We start from the raw sequence: 23,381 nt of genomic DNA on the forward strand, positions 1-23,381 counted from the left end.
GAAAAAATGCTTTCCAACCATACCAAATAGCATTACATTTAGGTTCCCCCTCCGAATTACCGAAACGGATTTTGATTTTTTTAAATATCTCGTTTATTTATTAAATAATGGGGGGTGGTAAGTTTTCAAATTGCCACCCTGTGTAATAGAGCAAGATGTCAGGGACCCCAGACCTTAGATATTTTCTGATGGAGAAAATATGTACAGTGGAGTAGTATTAGTGTGTACAGTGAACATAGACTACCCCAAAGCTTATAATTACTAAGGCCTAGGAACCCAGGGATCTAGGACTATTATCTTTCATTTCATCCTCATACAAACGAATCTATCGTATCACAGAATGAGGAAGAATACAAAATGTTCTGGACCGCGGCCTGTAACGAGATTATTAAATAAATCAGAATGCGCGCGGGACATTTACGGCGTCCTCCTGATGAATCTCCTGTCTGCTTCTATACAAAGAATTAAACGACATTATTGTATATCCTAATGATTAATTAATCCTCCTAATTCCGGAACGAACTATAAACACCAAATTTCCTTTGAGGAGCACTGTGAATACCTGCACGCCCTCCACAAACGATTTGAAGTGTTACATTCGAAGGTGACCATTGGCATTTCGACAGATGCGACGGTTAAAAAGAGGCCTAGTTGTGCAGTTTGGGGTCAAATGGGGACTTTATTTCGCTTTATTTGAAAAGATTTGTGAAACAAATTTTTTTCTCATTGCATCTTTTCTTCTACTAAAAGCTGGGATCATTAGATTTTGAGTCCGACGTTTCGCTTTTTTGGAGACCATCATCCAATGTTTTTTAAAATACGGCCCTGACTATTTTACACTAAACCACTACCACCTCAAAATGGGCAAAAAAATAGAGTGGTTGTGAAACGGCGATAGCGGCCAGTGCATATTCTAAAAGTTAATGTTACCCGCTCTAGATAGATGTAGTCTATGGCTAGTAAAAAAAGATAAAATTATTTCCAATATTCATAAATCAATACAATTTTTTTAATATAAAAAGTTCCTCAAATTGCAAAAAAAAACGCGAATATTACGAGCATTTTCTTTACCAAAAAAGACAAAAAGTGCAGTTGCTTGTTTTGCGAGGGATCATGTAGAAGTTGGAGGGGTGTTCGCTGAAGAATTCAATTGAAAAAATTATTAGGATAGCAAGGGAAATAGCACCTTGTTTTTCTTTACAATTTGCTTCTGCATTGCCCAGATCGACATCGTTGCGTTGCGTTCTTATAATTTGGCAATATATTTAATGAGCTGAAATTTTACATTAACTTTTCCTCCGTCTTCTTCACGCTACCCCTCAATTTGTTTTACAACCCCTGTTCCACATTACTTCCACCCTTCGTGTAATTTATACCAATACTCTTGCACGGTCTGATGCGCCAGATCTGTATTAAAAAAAAATAAACTTGAAGGGAGAAAAAGTTGCATTTGAATTCAAAAAATTTTTGAAATAAAGTCCCAAAAAATCAAAAAGTCAATAGCGAATTTCAGTTTTTCCGAAATCGTCCAGAATTCCGTCACTTTCTAAGCTAACTTTGCTTCTATTTAACTGATTTCCTATCTCTCACCATTTCTGAGATCCCAAAAATCATCCTCGTATCACGATCATTAATAGAAATCCGAGAAATACAATATTCTCCCAAAATATCAAATGCGAATAAAAACGAAATCAAATTAAGAAACAATTGATAGCGTTGTCATGACAATAATATAGCAAAATCGTGCAAAGCAAACGCGATTCTATAAATAATATTTTTTCTGCATCAAAACAAGTTCCAAAAAACTTTTTTTGCGTCTTGGGATCACCGTCCACTGACGGGGGTCGTCCAGTGACCTTCGGCTTTCGCTTACCGTAGTCAAAAAATGGAAATAAAAGACTAAGATGCAAAAAATCAAACGTGGTTATCCTTACTTACTAAATCAATGGTACTTCATTCCAGACAAATATTACTTGCTAATTATTCTCCAAGAAATGTAATTTTATTAGCCGAGAGTATGTTTATTTTAATGGAAATTTAGCGAACACAAATTTTGTGTTTTGTAATGGCGCCGTTAATTTTAATATCATTGTCGTTCACGCTGTGTACGCTACGTTCACAATTACGGATATTTATAGACCGTATACTTACTTAACTAAGTGTTTTTTAAAATAGACTAAGCATACAAAAAGAAAGAAATTTATGTTTCCGCACACTACCTATACTATAAACGCTTACCTTGTTGGATTCTTGCTGGGGAGGGTCTTGAGACAGTAGCTGACCGCGTAGCATTTGCAACTGCAAGATCATTTCGGAGATTTTTCGTTCCTTTTCCAAAACGTTATCTCCCGAAAGTGCCTGCTGTAACGCTGCCACGCTTTCCATGTCGCTGTAAAAAAATGAAAACTCACACACGCTGTAATCTCAAATCTTACATTTAGCGAGAGAAGTAGTCCCATCAGCGAATCGGGTTTGTTTGTTCTACAATGTAGAAAATATACGAAACATAAAGATGTAACACAAATGTAAAAAGAAAAACGCATTGTCGAACGTTTTTGAATAAAAGATTAAAGCGATAGCGGTTTCTTTGTCCCTTTGTACCAATCGCGTTGGTGCATCTCTAGGTTAATTATCTTTTATTATTTTTCGCCTCCCTTTAAACATTATCTTCAATCTTTTATCACGGTCCCTTTTCTATTAATCTACACGTCTATTTGTTTTAGTTCATTACCTTACGATTGTTATAGGGTTAAATTCTTGAAACGATTCCCATGGATTTCATTCCAATTACTGAATACCTACAATTTCGGATATTGGACGCAAGGAGCTTCAAAATCACTTTATCAAGCATTTAATTAGTACATAAATATTAATCTATATTTAAACATACTAAAATAAACGCTTTTAATAACTCATACGTGATGAACATAAAGTTAGAACTGATTGAAAATGGCGCATCTGCTCGAAGGAACTTACTCAAACTTTTGTATTGTAATTTCGAAAGCGATTTGAGTGTTCTCGAATAATTCAAAAGCGGAGTTATGATATGCCTCACTGTAAATCTGCTTGAGCAAGTAGACTGCGGTATCGAATTTGCATGTAATGTTGTTTAAAAATTACTTAATTTGGTTCAATGTTATTGCGATAAGTAAAGCAAAACTACAAACAAAATTGGCCCAATGACAAGTACATGTATTGAAAAAATTGTCTAACCGTATCGTATCGGAAAATTTTGGCTAATCGAATAATTCAAAACAAACAATAAACAGCATTGATCCATTTCTTCCGGAAAGTTCAAATAATACCTCTGCTGGAAGGATTTGAATGTAATTGGGGATTTGGTATTATTTCTTCTGGTTAACGAAATTTTTTGAATCGCTCCGATTTATTGCCATTTCATTTCCTTTGCAAACTTATTGGAAATTAATGTAAAATTAAGTGCGTATTTCCATTTTGAATCAACACCGATCTCAGGTTTTTACACCTATATCTGCCTCCTTAAATTTTCAACGTTCAACGTGTTTTTATTTAGTTCACTGTAGAAGTCGCTGCTTTAGGAGCTTTCTTATCACGATTCTCCAATGTACTTCATTTCTGTAGTTAACAAGCGTTGGAACGTTCAAGATTCCAATGGCAAGTTGCTTTGAAACCCTTCATGGTTCTTCAATTAAGTTTAAGATAGGTACTTTGACAGAGTTCCTTCATTCAACCACATTTCCAAAAGTAAAAAACGAAATATTAAGTTCCATAATAATGTGTTGTAGACGATACAAGAAAGAATTCGAGGTAGGGAGGGACAAAAAACTAGAGCCAAGCCGAGTTTTCAAAACATAATTACCTCGATAATTACTCAAAAAAACACTACCGCTGAGATAATATTCTTCAAGATTCAATGATTTGTCGAAAATCCTCATTTTAGGTTTTTTTAAAGTAAGACTGTACGGCATTGGTTACAATTGATCCCCCCACCAAATCCCATAGACCTTTCGCTGGCAAACTTTTTGGGAAAATTTACGTCTCTCCCGGACCTGATACGCTGATGCGAAGAATGAGCATCGTTCGAAGATTCAGTTTCCTCGGCAGGATCTGGTAGCTGGAGTGAAGTGGACTCCTGGGTTTCACGATTATCGGTGAATGCTGGCTTCAGACGACCGATAGATAGGTACTTGATCGTTGCGACCCTTTAGCTCTATGACAAAGTATGTGTCGCGGTTCCTCGTATGATCCTTTTCGCACAAAAACCGGTGAGTACGTATGCAGCTGGACGAAAATTCTGAGCTTTCCATATTTTTTTGCTTGGGATGGTCGGAAATCTTCGAAGGAGAATCTGAGTGTCTTAGCAATTTTAGTTGTGTCCGAATCATGAGGGCTGCTGGCAAATAATTTTCCCGGCAGGCGGAGTGTTGCGTCGTAGTCAAGAGATGTAGGTGCAAAACCAGAGTCATCTGCGGGAGTTGAGCGCAGACCCAGTAGGATGATAGGTAGCACTTCTACCAATCACTCCGTTTTGTAGCACTTGGAAGCGTTCCACTTTACCGTTCCGGAATTCCAAATGTTGCAATCCGTCCGCTTATGAAATGTCTTGCGACGGACTCGACGGTGATGTCATTTATGGGAATAACTTCTGGCCGAGTCGTGAAGCGGCCGATGAGTGTATAAACGTAGGGATACCAATTGGAATTGTCCTGGAGATGATACGGTGTGGCGATGAATCTTGGAGCGTTGATAATGGAGACACTGACGACACCAAAGCTTTATGTCAGATTTCAGTTTGGGCCACGCGAATCGTTGACTTATTTTTCTACCGCTGGGGTATGACATCTTGTGAATCTTATTGAAAATCAACGTTGGGAATTGTCTGGAACATATGGTTTTTTACTCTCATCGCAGAGAATTTCAACGTCGGATGGAGAAAACTTGTTCGCCTAACTCAAGAATTTCTAACCCAGGGGATTGAGAAGGTCGGCAGATTCCTAATTCCACCATGCGGGCGAATTCGGCTCGGGCAGCAATAAGTCTATGTCCGGCGAGGTGGCGAGGCTTGGAGAATACAGGTAGACCGGATGTTGTGACTCTACCACTGAGCACACGCGGTGTAGTCACATCCTGGTACTTGTTAAGTAGGTCTGCTAAGGGGTTAGCACTTTGAACCGATCGCACTGAACACACAGAACTCATGGTAGCGGATGCACTTACACTAACTCGCGTTTCACTGTCTATCCTTCTACGCCCACCAGCAGATTAAATCGGCGAAGGAAGTCGGAATCGATGATGGACTGGTTGACGTCACACCAGCATGAACTGCTACACGAAGTTTCTGCGAAGCCTAGGAAAAAGATTGACACGCCGACTCCTGTATCCACTAAGAATCGGGTCTTGGATTTAGCGTTGGTGTCGTCGCACACTGCCGTGGATGGCGAGGAGGAAATCAGTTTTCCAGACCGGCAGTCTTGTACGAAGGTCTTGGATCCGTGCAATTTTTTGCTCCAATGCCGAGACATCGTTGATACCCTGGGCGTGTAGCAGACTTGCTTCTAGAAGAACCGGAATGCGAGCGTGTTCGCTGCCACTGACGGTTGAAGATGAGTCTCGCCAATATATAGTCATTAAGGTCGCGTTTACATTGAAAAATTGGAAATTTGTTTTCACAATAACTGCTTTCTGGGTCAAAATTTTTGGTTGAAATAACATTCATTCATTTTTATCACACACTGATAATAATTTGTTATCAAATTTAACTTCATTCACAAGCTGAAACCTTTAGTAACCATCGGTCGTTAAAAAAAACGAAATTCTTCACTCTTTAGTGGATTCTCTTCTTCACTACACTTTGGTAGTTTATTTCCACATATTTTAAGATCGTTCAAGAAGCATCTGCTCCGTAAAGTCAATCCTCTTAAAAAAACCTTCACAAATATTTTTCGATTTTCTGCAATACTTTTAAGTCTTAAGGTTTTTAACAATCGCAGGTTTTTTTCTTGTAAATTTTGGAGGACTTCGGCACTCTACTGTTGTCTTCAAAGAGTTTCCCTTGCCTTTAATCTGGGCGGTTTTAAGAACCGGAGGATACTTATGTTTGCGCTTGGAGCAATACTCAAACGATAAATAATGGTTTAGAGAAAGAGACCTTTGGAAGTCTTCAAAAGACCAGCGCTTCTCACCTCTGTAAGAGGCCGATTTAAACATAAAAAAGTATTCGTTTTTTGGTTTGGAACAAACCTGTGGGAAAAACTGCAGAGAAATAAAGGATAAGGAAACCGTCATATCTTAAGTCGTTTAGCGACTGTAGCGAATATTCTAAAAATCCAGATAGACATCGGGGTGCCACTAGGAGCCATCATGTCGATACAAGATTAGTCAACGGCGATAAGGAACAAAACCGGATGCGAGGAATTCGTTCTATGAAATGTCATATGTCGACTTCGAGAATGTTCCGTGATTTTTCTAGAAACTAAGACTATAAAACTCCCTTCAATGCTTTTTAAAACCTTTGACACACTTAATCCCCTTGCACGCTGCATATTTAAAAACCACAAGGGCATTACCTTTGTTCTTGAAGTAATTACAAAGCTTCACAAAAGTAGAAAACCACCATATTACAAGTTGCCTAGGTTTTGATATCTCTAACCTAAAACAGTTAAAATTACAGAACTTCAGGATATAAGAATTATATATCTTTAAATAATTCAAGGCGTTTATTCAGAAAATAGCATATCCTGTATACTATACACTACAGCATGGTCTAAGGAGGAAGCAAGTTCGAAAAACACCCAAACTTTTGCCTAGTTAGATAACAAATAACTTTTATCGTAATAACATAAGTGCTTTTTGCGCGATCCCGAAAAGAGGCAGCGATTATGCTTTCGCTTTTCTGTTCGTCTATCCGTCGCTTGGTGATACAACCTCCCAAGAAAATGTGGAACTTCCATTAAAAAAATTGGAGCCATTTTGATATCGAACCTCAGGGGCAAATACCAAGAATTTAATCAGGGGGAGAACGTAGACGAAGGTTCTTTAGAAATCATGTGAGACCTTATAAAAAATAAACCCCTAAAGCAGATCTAAAAATGCGGCAGAGCACCTCGGTGTGACCCTGCGGAGTCATTGGATTTGACCCATTTTCAATAGGTTTATTACATGTGGCATATAGGTCAACTGTGCAAAGTTTGCACCGAATCGGTCACTCGCGACCGACGAAATTGGATTTTCCCCGCAACGGAATCAGTAATAATTTGGAAAGGTCTCAGGGCTGTGGTACACTGTATAAGAAACGAAAAGCTTACATTGGAGGACTAGTACTGGTACAGACGAACAGACGGTCAAAGTGCGGACAATAGAGTTGAAAATGCGCCAAAAACTTTGATGAACCTCAACATATCATTCGTATACTGGAGGGGTATTCCATACCCCCAGACCCCCCGGTGAGTCCTGTAAGTCTGAAAGTTTTAAGAGTCCCCAGCCAAACACAATACTCGAATACTCCCCTCCCCCTTTCCCGTAAAGAAAACTTAAGCGTGAACCTTCTTTCGTTGCAATTATCATGGGGGGGCCTATACATTTTACGAAGATTTGAACGAATGGAATACTTGTCAAGAAAGGAAAATTCAATCTTTTTTAACGTAATGAGATTCCTGTAAGTCTGAAAGTTGTAAAGTATGAGGCAGTTCCGCCGTTCCGGGGAGTTTAGGAGGTATGGTACCACCAGCAGAACTCAAATCTCGAATACTCCCTGCTAAAGGAAAGTTTGATTAACCTACTTTCTTTACAATCATCATCATTAAATCATTCGTATATACGGGGGGAGGGAGGGGGGGGTGATTAGTGCCCCTTAATATTCGCTCGATATATTTTGTATATCGAATAATGTCCAGGGAATTCCATAAAAAATGCAATTTGGGTGTGTCACACCTTTATGGCCCAACCTGTATAATTAAATTATTACTGCCTAGTATACATTGAAGAACCCTAACACTATTGTCTTATCAGCGACCCTGTATATGTACTGATATGCAGTCAGTATAGTACAACTATACTTTTAACGAGCAAAACGTGACCATCAATATCATTATAATTTATTTATTTACATTAACATCTCTTACATAACTGTCGGATTATCTAAAATTCGCGCATTATGTCTACGAAAAGTTCACGGCAACATCCAAATTCCATTTTTCGTTAATATGTGAGAAAATTTAATCCCGTCCCGTTCTAAACATAAAAAGGTGATCGATCGTAGTAGCTTTTAGTTGTTCTATTATGCAAAAGGTGACCTGATCGTGAGAGTCCACCCCACGTCTGCACTTCCCCCATCGAATTTTGCAGCATAGACACGTAACCGCTGCCGTTGCTCCCGCTCGTCTTATATGTCAATGCAATTTCGATTTAATGTCTAATGCATTTACAGTATAACATTAAACCAAACGTTCCTCCGCTTAATCAATATGTCGATGATGGAAATTCGTACACCTTATCTGCTTTTTCATTTACGTAACTTTGAGCGACAGATAGTATCTATTGTTTCTATGTGTTGTAATGTGCTCTTACCACGCAACACTCGTAAGTTACAATTGTTATTAATGAATGATTATGCGGTTATGCAAAAATTATAAACGCGTGGTATGGAATTATATAAAAATGAAAAGAATTGGGTTAATCGGTTCGCTAGTTATCTACAGACTAAAGGACTGAGAGGTCAAGGCAATTCGATTGATACATATTTATCATAATCATTTTGTTATAAAAGTTGATAAAAAGAACTTACGAATTGTGGATGGAGTTGGGCGTCGTCGACGGTGTAGGCCGCTTTTGCTCTTCTTTTATTGTACTGCTATTCATTTTTGACGTTAATCTTTTCAGCACATCGTCCATTGAACGTTTTACAGGGTGTGAGGAACTATTGTTATTATGCAAACTACTATTATTATTATTATAATGTATACTGGTTTTAATATCTGAAGATGGCGAACTACATTCGGAGGAATTTCTTCGTCTATTTTCCGACTCTTGCCTCAGTTGATCATTATGCAGAGCCATTGCGGAAAGTGCACCAGGAACTAACAAATTGCTATTGGGAGCGTCCGTGTATCCTCTTCTTTGCTTTTTTGGGGGCGATCGGTCTTCTTCAATACCATCATCGACGTCACTACCGGAACCAGATCCCGATGGCGATTCAGACAATTGATAAAACGCGACGTTATTACTGACCATCGTTGTCGGATCCTCGTCCCCGAGATCGCTAAGATTATTACTACTAGTTTCGTCCAAATCGGTCAGACCCCCTTCACTTCCACCGCCGATTATCGTCGGCGGCAAAGGTGCTGCTTCTTCAATGCCGGACCCGCCTTCTTGTAATTTAGTCGGCGGAGATTTCCTCTTTGAAGACATGTTTCTGTAACAAACATATCGATTAGTAGTTGCATTTCGAGATTGCTTATTAGATAAAGGGCTGAGATGGGATGTCTACTACGTAATTAAATAACGTCCGAAGGAACTGCAAGTGCGGCACTTCCCAATTTCCGCACCTGAAATTACGAATATATTGCAGATGACCACTGCTAACGGTCCAAATCAAGCTCGACTAGATTACGAGAAAACACAATATTGACCTAATTTTTCTCGCAGACCTTTACCACGTTCGGGTCACATGAAATAATAAGCGATGAACGTGTTTGTTTTTGAGACGAAGCTTTTTGTCGCGTAAATTAAAAATGTATAGATAGCGGGATATTGTTTCCCATCTTTTCGTCATTGAGCGAATTGTAGCAGACTCAAAGTCCGACAAATAAGGAAGACGACTGACTGAAAACAGAATTAATTTAGTAATTGCAATTATAATTAATATAAACGAGTTGTCGCCGTTCGAGTACCGTTGCAACTATCGTAAGTGTATTAAACCCAATTATACAAAAAAAAAGAAACTTGAATTATCAACAACACGTTAATTATCTTCTGGCATTATAGACTGCGCGTTTTTAATACTGCGAGCAACTTTTTTTTGTTCGTAACTGTTTATATTGGAAAAATATGTTATAATCATGAGAAGTCGCGAGGTTTTCCTCTTCCTATTGACATTTTTGAATTCAATGGAATTTCCTCAACTTATTAAAACTCGAAGTAAGATGTCTTGTTCGTCCGAATTTAAATTGCGTCATTACATCTATTATTAATAAAACACAAAAAGTGACCTTTGATTACAAATGACGCGACGCAACTTATTGCAAAAAAATGCTTCTGTTGGTAGCTTCCAGGAACATTATGCAAATCGAAATAATTGTAATCCAAACATAAAATGAATCATGTTTCAATCGAGAGAAGTACAGTGAAAAGGATGACCGTTTTTTATACGTTTTCTAAAGAGCCTACCTATGGATACCTGACGCTATTAAAATAGTGACATTTCCATATGCAAGGCGTTAAAAAATTCACCAATTTTGGTAATTATATAGTCTAAAGCTCTAAAGCTCGATTATTCCGTTTGTCTCCTACTCCCCATAGTTGGAAATTGGCTGCTAAATTTACATTCAGTATCAATCTGCACTTTTCCTAACCGATACAGATTGTCTAAATTTTAGGCAACAGGTAATTTATTTGGTGTGCATAGCATTATGCCATTTCGGAATCCGTTAAGGGTGGCAATGTCAGTGGGAAGAAGTGTGCCTATTTTTGGACGGAATTGAATTATGCTTTTCGTTGAAAGGCTGGTTTCATTATTAAGAAAGGTAAACAGAGTGAAGCAAAGAATTATTGACGTAGAAATAAAGAGCCCTGGCAGTTTTTGAGCAATAACACCAAACTGGAACTTTTTAAATGAAATCTGTATTTCATTTATGATCTCATCATTATTAAATAAGAGTATTTTGAGGATTTAATAATAAAATGACATACTATTTCCATTAAAAAATGTGGCTTTATTTCTTACACACGTACACAAGAAACAAAATCTATTTCTACGCGAATGATTTCTCTGTGAAAACGCGCACAATTACATATCCTGCACTTTTTTTCACCTTTCGTAGCAACGGAACTAATCTATCAGCGGATCAGCCTGTAAAACATTGTCCAGAACAGTAGCATTTAGAGAACCATTTCTTTCCCATTTGGTTTCAACAGGATATTTTTCATTTTCCAGGAAATTTGTGCAATAGGTATTCTCGCACGATTAGGGCGTTGTGTGCGGGTGCACCATCCTGTTGAAACCCACAGTTTCCAAGTTTGTTTTGTATTCGTAATAAAAAATGCTACTCAATATAGTACGGAATTTTTTTACGGGCCATATAAAAAAAAGTTGGTTATGATGTCTTCGGTTGCATTGAAAATCTCTCAACGCTGATTAGCAGAGCTCAAATGGCGGCAATGAGAAAGTGTTCCTTTGTATCTGTTCAAATAACACCAGAAAAAATTAGCAACCAAATCGACAAATTTCAGTTTTCCTGGCATATCATGGCAATCGAAATTTTCTCGTTTCCTTTACAGCATGATAATACATAACTCATACATTACTTGCGCAACTTTTCCCCACTCTGACCATCTTCGTATCTTCTATGGTTTCCGAGACTGTATGAAAATCTTTCCACTTTTGGGATATTTTCCCTCACTTTTTTCTGCACAAATATCGAGACTATATGCGTGCGTTGGCTTCCGGTAGAGCAAAATTTAGAAATGAAGGCACCTTTTATATGCTCCTGCTAATGGCTCAAACATTTGCCGGAATATTTCTTAAAACTGTTGCTCCAATTGGGGCAAAAAATTCTGATTTTGGATTCCTGGTTCGCATATGGAGATTATATAGATATGTTATCTATTACTATTACACTACTATTACTAAACTTATGGAGGTAGTCAAGAAAATTTGGGTTATACAGGGAAATAAAAAAACATTTTTCCAAAACAAGTTAAAAATGTCTCTGATGTGCAATCATTAGACTTCAGCGCATTTTTGATGTAGAAGGATCCACGTCATTCCGTTCTACGATACTCCTTTGGCGAAATCTCAATCAATTTATAAAAGGCCCCTGAACCGTAGGTAGTGGAACAATAAGCTCTTTTTTGAGAAACAAAAATACGCTAAAAAACCAACCGCGTAAATGTTTCATTTGGGAGCTACGCCCCAAAACTCGCATTTCCGCAACGATAACACACAGAGGTACCGTTTTAATTAGGTTTTTGGGTTCGCTATTTCCGATTTGGTAAAAAATGTTTGAAAATACCTGCTCCCTGCTTTTTCGCCCGAGTAGAAATTAATTTTTTCAAAAATCAAATAGAGGGTTCCCAAAAGCGTAGGTAAGGCGTTATTAAAATTTAGACACTTAGTTTTTTAGGAAAAGGCTCCACATCTAAAAATAAAAACTACACCCAAAAAACAAAGCAACATCTCTAATTATCACTAGTTGCTAAATTTACTTAAATAATTAATCTATTGCCAACCGTTTCAAAATTAACGCATTTTTTAGATTTTCATTTTAAAAACATGTATAAAAATATAATATATATCCATGATTTAAAAAATGCTCTTAGCACAAATTTGCCACAATTTTCAGAACTATGAAACGACATTCAGCATATCTTCTCAAATCTCCAGACGAATACAAAAATGGCCAAGCGGCGGTTAGAGTTAAATAAAAGGCCCCAAACCTTACAGTCTTCAACAGTCGTAATATTACGGTTGTAAGTGTTATATTGATATAGTCAATATTTATGATACTGTCTCTATAGAGGATGTCGATATTCCATATTATCGATAGTGCTGATTTTGATGGAACATTTCGTGCATTACATATCATAGAAATTTAGTGGGTTGGATTGGTTTTCCAAATAAATAATATCCTTCAAGAAATTGAAACAATAAATTTGTCAATCGAGATGGAAATGGAGCTCACCTTATCTGCGTTGTTTAATTTGAATGGAGCATTGTTTCTTAATAGATCTCGGAAACCTTTACAGCCGAGATGTCTGGCATTTGTACCATATTTCGTGTTCTTAATTGGCACTATTGAGTTGCGGTTGTTGGATCAGCATTAGATCACTCGCTTGCTCATGAGTAATGAGTCAGCAGAATTTTGGTGATTACTGTCAACTCAGAGCGTTACCTAACAATGCTGCAAGGGTCTTTGAATCCCGAGTTAAGAAGACGGAGAGTTCATGAAAAAAAGACACTTTCAACACGTGTTGTATTTTTTTTTGCATAGTGATCCTTAATAACCCATAATTGCACAATATCATTGACATTCGCCATTTTCTGTCACTCAACAATTGAGCTATTGGTTATAGACAGGACGAAACGCCATGGAAACGCATAGTAAAAATCGTGAAAAAAATTTCCATACGATTTTTCACTTATATAATTGCACAAGAGGTTTGTATTTTACCGAGTAAATTTGGGTTGTTTAGGTAATCTGTTGCCTAGCATTTTATTGACAGACGTCAAACTAATCATATGGGATAGGATAATGCGATAATTGGTTCGAAAATGAATAAGTGAAAAAACCACTAGTGCATTTGTCGTTGGAAAAGTTGCAGGTAACTTTTGCCGCTATCAAGGTGACAATTGCACTGTGCGAGTTTTTATACATGAGTTGAATTGTCGTAAAAAAAAAGTCCGGTAATTTGAACAATGCGAAAAAGTTTTTTGTGTAGAGAATTTTATGTAGGTACACTATTTAAGTATAAGAAAATCTTTACTATGGGCCACCGTTATTTACAAGAAACTATAAAATGGGTTCTTTATACCAACCCGTTAGTTTCACCCCCATCCCTCAATACTTTTAGCATGTTGTTTAAGACCCTTTACCTACAACTATATCCAAATTCACTTTCGCACAGATTATTTTCCCCATTTTTCCTTTGTTGGATGGGCTATAAAATTCAATACCAGTTTAGTCCGGTAGAGGACCAGTTCTCTGCTTCCGTTCGGTAAGGAAATCTTCCTGTTTGCAAAGCAAATCCAACTATAGTTCGAGTCCATCCCCTTCTTTATTGCAGTGTATGTATATGCCGCCGCAAATTATTATTTACCACCATAAGGATTTTAGTTTGCACCAAGAAGATTTTCTTTCTAGAAATATACTTATAACGCAAGAATTGTTAATATCAAAGTTGCAATAGAATATAACCTTTCTACAGTTCTAATACATCATTGGTTCAGGAATCTCCACAAAAGCAAACACTAACCCATTCTTGTGGAGTCAGAAATCAACAAATGGTCGGTTTAAATATCGATACTTATAAATGACAATTAACGAAGTCATGTTAAGAGTCCGTTACAAACGACAAATCCATTTTCAATGATAGTAACAGTTGTTCCCGTAGTAGCTTCTACTTCTTCAAGGATAACTGAAAGTTCTCTAAACCAGATCTTAACTATTTCCAATTAGGACTAATTAAAACCACGTGTTAATATAACCCACCTGCCTAAACGAGGTTATATTAAGTGCGCCCATACTTGTTGCATCACGAGTAAGTAGAGCTTTCGGCAGGAATAAAATCGTTAAGAGATTAAGGGAAATTTGAATGTGGGGGGCAATGAAACTGTATAAAAATTTCGCAGCGAGGACGCAAAAAGAATAAGGTGGTGTAGTGTCACGTGGGGAGGGTGTCTGATGTGATTCGAGCAAAGAATTAATTAAAAGTATAGCTCTTGTAGACTTAATACGTAATTATAAAAACGTACAAGGAGATGCTTTACAGCATCCCGTATTGTACATTTTTGAAAGCATTTTTATTCTATATGAATAATGCAGGAACTTCTATCAAAAGAAGAAATGCGAATTTGTTTTATAAAAGACGATAAAGCATTTATATAACGGACTTTAATGATACTTTTTAAGAAAATATGCACTATAGAAAATGGTAGTCGCCTGTTCTGTATTGATTGAAAGACTCGAGCAATTTTAGAGTCGACATAGCGGGGAAACAAATCTAATTTCTCAAATAAATATTTTCTTTACTTCATTATATTATTTCTGCTTCTGTTTGGTTTCCGCGTCGAACGTTTTTCTTTTTAAAATTTCCACCTTTACATTATCTTTGCGTTTTATAAATCCCGCAATAAAAGCTTCCGAACGTTTTAATAACCCCGGCCAAACCAGTTATATCTCATACGGGGCTTTGTTAAGAGGGTCGTTAATATACTAAAAGGACTATTTGGCAACTACTCGATACTTACACAAGCTCTTCTTCCCAGATGTCCGCACTTTTGTTACGTTTTGTTTTACTTTTGTCTCTGGCAATATAATTGTTGACGCTCTTGGCAGTTATAGCTTATTCTGACGCGAGTTATTAACAAAATAAATGCATTGCTGTTGTTGGTATTCCAACAGAAATATCTCCGGACATTTTTTTCTTGATATTTAGATTGTTAAACGACCGGCCGCAGCTTTTCCTATAAATTATTTAACGTACGGAAATAGAACTGATACGATTACTTAACAATCGAGTCTTGCATTTACTTGCCTCTCATCTTTTGGGTCTTTTGCATAACCACCTTGCTAATTAAGTCAAATTGATTGTTCCTACCGCCGATGCTAATTAAAATCGAAAAACTACGTTGAATATTAAGCAAGAACGAGTGACTATCGTATATGGTAATTAATCAGTTGTAAAATATTTATATAATAAAGCCATAATGTAATCGAATTTATTATCTATCAAGCTACCAATAGTGAGACACTAAGAAGCCCGAGAATGCACATTTGAATAAGTATTTAAAAAAGCTTTCGGTAAATTTTCATATTATGGAATTTAGTCAGTAACAAAATGAAGAAGCCAGATTTGAACTTAATGTCATCAATTTTCCATACAAAGAAACCGTTCACGGTTAATTAAATACATTATACTACCGCAAGTAGGGACTTTGACTAATACTCGCTTATGGAATAAATTAAGCTTACCGTCCGATTCTGAATATTTCAAATCCCATGGACCATAGTGGATATTGGCAAACCATCCAGTAGTTACCATTGCGCTATAAAATAATTGCGCAAGGCGATCTTCATGCAGCTCATGCGAAGTAAAAAGAGGCTATTAATACGAAAAAGGCGTGAAAACGTATTGTTTACAAATAAAGTAAATTTAATCGCGATAGTCTGACCCACCATAAATAACTGGACATTATAAACCCGATTACCAGAGCCATGGATGGTAATTCGAGATTCCGCATCAAAGTCGCTTACGAGTTTCTTGTCGGGTATTTCGAAGAACGTCAGGAATAGTTTTCAGATTATGCAAATAGTTTGCTATTACTGTTAAAGTGTACAGGCATATAGCGGGTATAGTTTCGAGGATAATATTGATAAACTACGCCCGGTAAAAATAATAACCATAAAGTATGAATATGCAAACATTAACGAGTACACTGGCTACTAATGAATAAACTCGACAAGAAGTCCAATTACGAGAAATAACTATAATGTATTTTATTTGCACAAGTTTATCAAAGCAAATAGCTCGTCATATACGGTCATTCGTATAGATGTAGCTACTCCAATGAATGAAAAATGTTACGCTTGCTTTTTTGTGGAATTTTATTTTATAAAGCGGTTTCGTTCTAAAAGGAAGAAATATGCTTCCATATGTAATCCTCCAGTGGCATTTCATATCTTTGATTTAATTAAGAATCGTAGCATATTTCAGCCGTCGCAAAGGGAAGAGAATTTTAATTGTTCCGCGCTTTATTAAGAGAAATGTGACATTTTATAAAATAAAAGCGGTTCATACAAGAAAATCCATACATATATAAACCTGGGTTAAGTTCCTCGCGTCCGAGCGAAATGACTTCCTTGTAGAACAAGCGCGCTGATGACACGTATTGTGACAGTCATTACATAAGCGTCCAGAGCTTTTATTAACTCCGTCGTCCGTTAGGGAGCGAAGTTCGAGTTCAATGGGACATGTATGTAATATGTCCAGGATAGACATCAGACAAAAGGCTCCTCTATTATATATCAGACCGAGAACGAAATGTGTTATTGATTAGGTGATTAGACGATTACATCTTATGTATGACCCTCGTTTGTCATCGACATGGATCACTCTCAGGACCTTATTCTCCGTATTTATCTAAACCTTAAGTGGAAAAGGAAACGATCCTCACTCATAAATTATAATAAATCTAAGAGATTTCCAGCTAACAAAAAATAGTGTTCGAAAATAACGTACTTCGATATAGGTATTCAAACAAGTTTATGAAAATCAAATCAGTATTTGCAGTGTCTACAACCTAACCGAAGATTTCTATTGCATTTACTGTTAGCCATAGAAAAGAGTATATTAGGTATATGTACCCCCTTAGACCTCAATTATTGCCTCTAATCAAAAGTAGTTTCCGTTTTTAATTGCTATTTAATATAACAGAAAAGATTATTTTTGATAATTTTGACATTTATTGATTTTTGTGTTTTCTGAAATACTATTCAGAAAGGCATTAATTTGCGTAACGAGTTATCTCTTTCAATTCATAAGGGCTCGTGTTGAAACTAGAAACTCATTCCATATGATCCAATACCTTTTTGTTTTCTTGCTATTCTTTGTCTACTGCTCCATATAAATTCACCCTTATTTTACATATCTAGTTAAAGGAGAATTTTTTTTAATAGCATTGAATCTGCGGTCTTCTATCCTTGCTCCAATTTTTAGGCTAGTTTAATCATTGCTTTCTACCACCCTCAAAGCCATAAAAGTTTTCTGTTTCTTCAGTATTTTCTTGAAACAAACACTTCACATTCTTCTGTACGTGTGTGGTAACTGAACTCCTACACGGCTTGACGGATTTTGATGAATTTTTTCTCTTGTGTCTCTGGACGATTTGGCGGGGAAAAACTTAGTATTTAATAAAATTGCTGACTTGCTCTACACAAGATTTAAGACGCGCCAAAAATGTTTACACCCAAAACGCTTTCTGGATTAATTTAAAAATTCTGAAAATTGATTTCTTAACATAAATTATAAATATTTCAAAACTCCTGTAGCGGTATTTTAGAGTCCTTTGCAAACAACTAATACAACAGCACTAAAATTCCAAAAGTCCTACACTCCTTGAAAAATCTTACAGCTTTTAGAAACTCGAATCACTTTAATAATTCACAATTTATTGTAAACGATTTAGCCCCAGCTGCATCAACAAAATTAAGCCTTGCTTAAAGTTAAGTCGAACTTAAAAGCTATAGCAACGATTATTACGACAATCGTTGCTATGGTATTAACTTTAAGGGATACTTAATTTTGACGGTGCAATTAGCCCTTAAACATTTTGATAGGTTTGAATGAGTATAGCCTACTTTAACTTGAACCGCAAGGGTAGATAAAGTGAAACAGATGATTGTGCAGTCTAATGACATATGTAATTCTTATTTCATATGGAACGTGGAGCACGAAATAATATCAAGTTCAGAATACAATGCTATTTCTATCGTAAGGACCGCGACGACAAAACCCAACCTTGATATTTTTAACGTCTAAATTAAATTCAGAATTGCTAGAAGCTCTACAACGATTTATTTGGTTAAAATAAATTTTTGTACCATACACGATGATAAAGGGAAACTAACCATAAATTTCCCTTTATCGTTAGTAGTATGCAGGAACTTTAGAAGTCTTCCTGCTCTAAAAAATCATTTGGAATCAATTAAAAACTCTTTTAAAAAAGATCAATTTAAAACCTTTTAAAAGCATTGGAGAACTTAAATTGTGGAAATTATTAATTACCTTCCAGCTTATTTAAAACATTTTTAAATCTGGTGTAAAGCATTTCAGAGCATTTAGATCTACTCAAGCTTCGTACATTCTTTCAATCTGTAGGTTTTTTGGGGTAGCAAATCCAAACGGATGTTTGCCATAACAAAATTTCGTGACAAGGAAAAAAATTAAAAACTTTATTCCGACCGACCGATTACCATTCCAAACTCTAATTTATTGTAACAGTAGCTTTCTAACGGGGTTAAATTTTTTTGCGAATTTTGGTTAGTGGTTAAATATTAGAAAGTATACAGGGTAACTTTTATAGATAGTAAGTTTTCCAAAATTTGTTGTTGTAACTTTTATTATAATTCAGTAATTTTGCAAAAAACGCTATTTCTACACAGCCAAGGTAGTTAAGATAAAAAATCATGCAAAATAAGTTTCCGCCGGCTCATTTCCTTAAACTAGAAAAAAATTGTGGATACGGGTCACCTTTAAAGGAAAATCAAATTAGAACAAGTGAGTCGCTATTTACGGCATCCGCAAAACAATACAGTGAGAACATTTTTGTGGTGAGTGCACACATTTCGGGTATAACGAAGCACCCGTTCGCGGCATGGAAATTACTAGTTTTAGTCATCGGATGAACGCCCGGTATCGAGAAGTGTTTTAAGTTGGGAGCTTCGTTACGAAGATTGTCGCGCCGAAAGAATTTAGCCGTTGAAGATAGAGGTAATTTATAGAATTGTGTTTCAGCCGCCGCTACCGTAAATACCGCTGCGGTTAATCCGCCGTTTGCAACCGTTCCCGTAGGAATATTTAAATTATTTTTACAGCCGCGGAAAGCTCTCTTGCCAGAGAAGAAGAGAGAGAATCTTATTCCGTTTTAGGTCCGTTAATTCCCCATTAACTGATTTTAGTTTTCTAATGGTCTACGAAATCCAGCATTAAAACCGGCAAGGTCTTTGACCTCACATTGCAAGCACCAAAAGGGCATTGCTGGACTGCCCAATTTGGAGATGTCATTCTCACTATTTGTATAATTAACCGTAATTAGTTGACTGATAACAGCTCCTGTTTGGGAAGGGCCTAGTTAATTAAAAACAGTTTTATCGCAAGGACATGTCCTCGAACTGGAAAAACCGTCGTTCCCTCATGGCATCGTCGAACCGTAAGTTTAACCGAAACAGAAACGTTTCCGCCTATGGAAATTGCTGTGCGCTTTTAGCATTCACCAGTCCAGCCCAAATCGGTTCCCGGCCAGTTAGCGAACTTACAGATAAAAACTATCGTGCGAGGAAACGGCGCCCATTTTCAAAACAAAGAGAGGTAGGTACATAGCAAAGGCTATTGGTAGGCATAATAATAAATCGCGTAAAGTGCCTTTTTAGAATTTCAGATCCGTTAAACCAATATTAGCAGTGTCGGCTGGAAAAACCGTAGTTCTCTCCATGGCATAACCGAATTTTATAAAAGGTAAAGCAGTTGTTTAGAGGGGATCTTTTGCATCTTTGCAAGTTTTTTTTGTAAGTACTGTAATTTTTGAGATTTTCCGTAGATTTACTTTGGCAACTGTACCGTATTTAAATTTTGCTTTTACATTACGTTTACCGCACTGTATCTATAGGTTTTGTTTTTTCTTGCACAGTAATTTCTACCGCTCCGTTTCATTGCAAGGTAAGCTTTTTGTTACTTTCCGTTCCATTAATGATAAGGGGGGATATTGTTTCGCTTTCCTGCATTTGATTTCCCGTATATACCGCTATCGAATCCGATTATTCACTGTTTCCCCTTAGGGAAATTGCTGTGCGCTTTAATTTTGATTTAGCATTCACCAGTAGTCGGCCGCCGCTTGCCCTTTCGAATTCCTGGGGTGTTTACGGTCGAGTTAAAATTTTGTATGTGACAACAAATTGAAGAGGAAGGTGGATTCAGCTCTAGAGAAGCACAAACTTTCCGATTAGGAGCACTTTTGACTGTATATACCTACGTTTAGGGCCACAAAACACCTTTTGGAACGATGAAAAAGTATGGAATTCCTTTGAAGTTCATAGTATGTCAAAAAACCTGTTACGACATTAAATTATACAATCTTGAGTTCGAATTGAAACTGAACTTAAACCACAAAATTTCAGGTCGAAATAGTCAACGCAGAAAGTAAAGTAAAAGTTCCGCGACGGATAAATTGAGGCCCCTATACTTCGCTAGCTTGAACTTCGCAATTAACAAAGAAGAAGTTCCATTAATTTGTCAAAGGCATTCCGGATCCTGAGCCCCGTTTCATAATTCTTTCCGAAATGCGTGGATCAGATTGTTAAGACTTCCATATTCCGGCGCTGAATCCCAAACAGGAAATTCCGAAAATGAGACAATATTTGAGGATATTTTATAATTTATATTATCAAGAACTAAACGATAAACCTGGGGTTAAACCAATCACATCCAAAGAAACCATAAAAAAAACTATCCCCGACCGACGTTCTCATCTTCTAGAAAAATCACATCGTTGCTTTTTCGTCTTTTTTGGACTCTCCTACTGTACGTGATATAGTTTTCTATTCTGATTTTCATTACCTATAAACTTTAACAGTAGTGCATAATTATACCATTCATTATGGTTTGGTACCCACACTTCGTACCTTTTTGGTTGCGGATTTTGGATAATCTTTTGAAAGCTAAATTTTCACGCACAATCCCCCTCCTTGCATTAGTATTTGTCTGCTTGCTACTAGCCATGCAGTTAGCACCCATGGGTACCAAACCTCATAAAAGAATGGGCAACTGATACCGAATATACGACACCATAGCTAAGAAACTCACCTGAGCTCCGATCACACTTAAACTGCATACACCGTCTTGGTGTCAAGTGAATTTATAAAACAGAAACACTTGGAGTACAATGCCCGGTTCCTAGATATAATTATACATATCAAGAATGTAGGTCCTCCCTCCCCACAGTAACAATAGAACCACACCGAACAGAAGTAAAAAAAGAAAGCCAACCAGCTTGCAAAAACGCTTACAGATCGTAAATTCTGCAAGGGTTTGTCATCTGAAAAGGAAAAATGCATAGGTAATTTTGCTACGTTGATCCGTAGGTGAGTTTGGGAGGCGTTACCAAGCTCGCGTAATTTTGTAACAATCCAACAACAATTGAGTAGGACAAAAGTACTATTTTAAACCATGATCGCGATTCGTCTCTAAAAGATAAGTCGACACCCATCCAATTTTACAGTGCAAAACTAACAAAATGGCTTCGAGAGCTTTTGACAAATTAAAAAATTTTTGAATTTGGCAATAAGTCAAAATCACCTAAGCAAATGTTTGCGAATAGTTTTGGCAGAGACGGCTTAGTATATACGTGCAAGTTTACATGACGCGCTTAAAGTTTCGTTGGCGGATTTTTTTTCGGCGGATAAAAAGGCAATCGTTTGTTGAGTGTACTTTTAAAGAAGTGAACAAGTCTTTTGTTGGGGATGTGGTTTTCGCGCAGTTTGACAATGATGATGTATGGATGGGTTGTAAACAGCCATCATGTGTGTTATTCTAAGGAAGCGAACATCCGCCTTTCGGTGAAATATCGCCTTGTCTCGAAACAATCCTAAACAAGTCGTACTTTTGTCCTCATCCCTCGATTTGATGATGCGTTAGTAAAACGGTTCGGTGGATCCGCAACGGAAAATATAAATAGGCTTTGATCATCATATATAGGAAACGCGACGTGGTCGCCGCATTTGAAATGTTCGATTTCGTACAAAAGTTATAGAATAAATAAATGTATGGACTATAAGGTGAATTATTGTGTTCTTTTAGTCTTTGTGTTTTCATTCTGCGAGTAAAGAAGCGTATAAAAGGAGCCACCCAACAATTTTGTTTTTACTTTTATATACCTTGTATTGAGTACGAACAAAAGAGAAATCCCTCAAGACTCCATTATCACAAAGTTTCCATCTGCATTTAAATAATCAAGAGATATTTCTATTCCACTTTGATTAATCCCAACAAAATTTTCTTTGATCGCGGTTAAAATCATCTCTTAAAGTGACGAATATATTATACACGTTTAGTATTCAAAAATCCGTAATGATTTAAAAGGGCGAGGAACTTTTTGTTTCACACTACATATTAATGTAATTTGTTTTAATGGCCCTTCTTAAATCTCGGGAAAAATTAGATTTTCGAATCAATTTGAAATGCTTTTGTCAAATGAACGGAATACTGAAGAGGTAATGCCATCATGAAAACATGCAAAACAAGGGATAAAGAGCGCTTTCTATAATCAAGGAAATTGAATTGTTCGTGAATCGGAATCGCTAAATCGCTGAAATGACAGCGACTGTTTGAAAAGGGATATGGATAGCCGGTATGCAAAGCACTGCACAGATTAGGGATGAAATACACCGAGGGTAGATTGTTTTCCGATTGCGTGTTCGCCGTGTTTGTTCTGTGTTTTGCGGTTTTAAAACCCTTGATGTGCGCAGGATTAAAGTTTACTTTTATGCATATGCCACGCTAATTATAATAATTTTTTTGTAAACGTTTGACCAAATTGAGTTGTTTTTGCCATGAACAATTGAACAATTACATTGTTTACAAACAATTAAAAAAATACTCTGCAAGTTACATCACGATGACATTTAATAACGATTGGTGATATCATTTACGATCATTCAAATAATGCCCTTGCCATAAAACTTTTGTACGCAATTGAT

General features: G+C 36.8%; 1 protein-coding gene across 8 annotated transcripts in view; it reads right to left on the bottom strand.

Moving 5' to 3' along the window:
• LOC116167803 (transcription factor Sox-13-like) overlaps positions 1-23,381 on the bottom strand; it is a 275,850-nt gene that overhangs the window by 65,847 nt on the left and 186,622 nt on the right. For 7 of the 8 annotated variants that reach the window (XM_031483334.1, XM_031483336.1, XM_031483338.1 and 4 more), the window contains 2 exons: positions 8,762-9,388; positions 2,239-2,389 (listed from right to left, as the gene is read on the bottom strand). In XM_031483334.1, the coding sequence (XP_031339194.1) occupies positions 2,239-2,389; positions 8,762-9,388 (778 nt within the window). Of the gene's footprint in view, positions 1-2,238; positions 2,390-8,761; positions 9,389-9,521; positions 9,722-23,381 lie in introns of those variants that run through there. The other variant, XM_031483341.1, reaches the window with a different exon arrangement.

This window comes from Photinus pyralis, unplaced genomic scaffold, assembly GCF_008802855.1.
Source record: "Photinus pyralis isolate 1611_PpyrPB1 unplaced genomic scaffold, Ppyr1.3 Ppyr1.4_LG4, whole genome shotgun sequence".
Lineage (NCBI taxonomy): Eukaryota > Metazoa > Arthropoda > Insecta > Coleoptera > Lampyridae > Photinus > Photinus pyralis.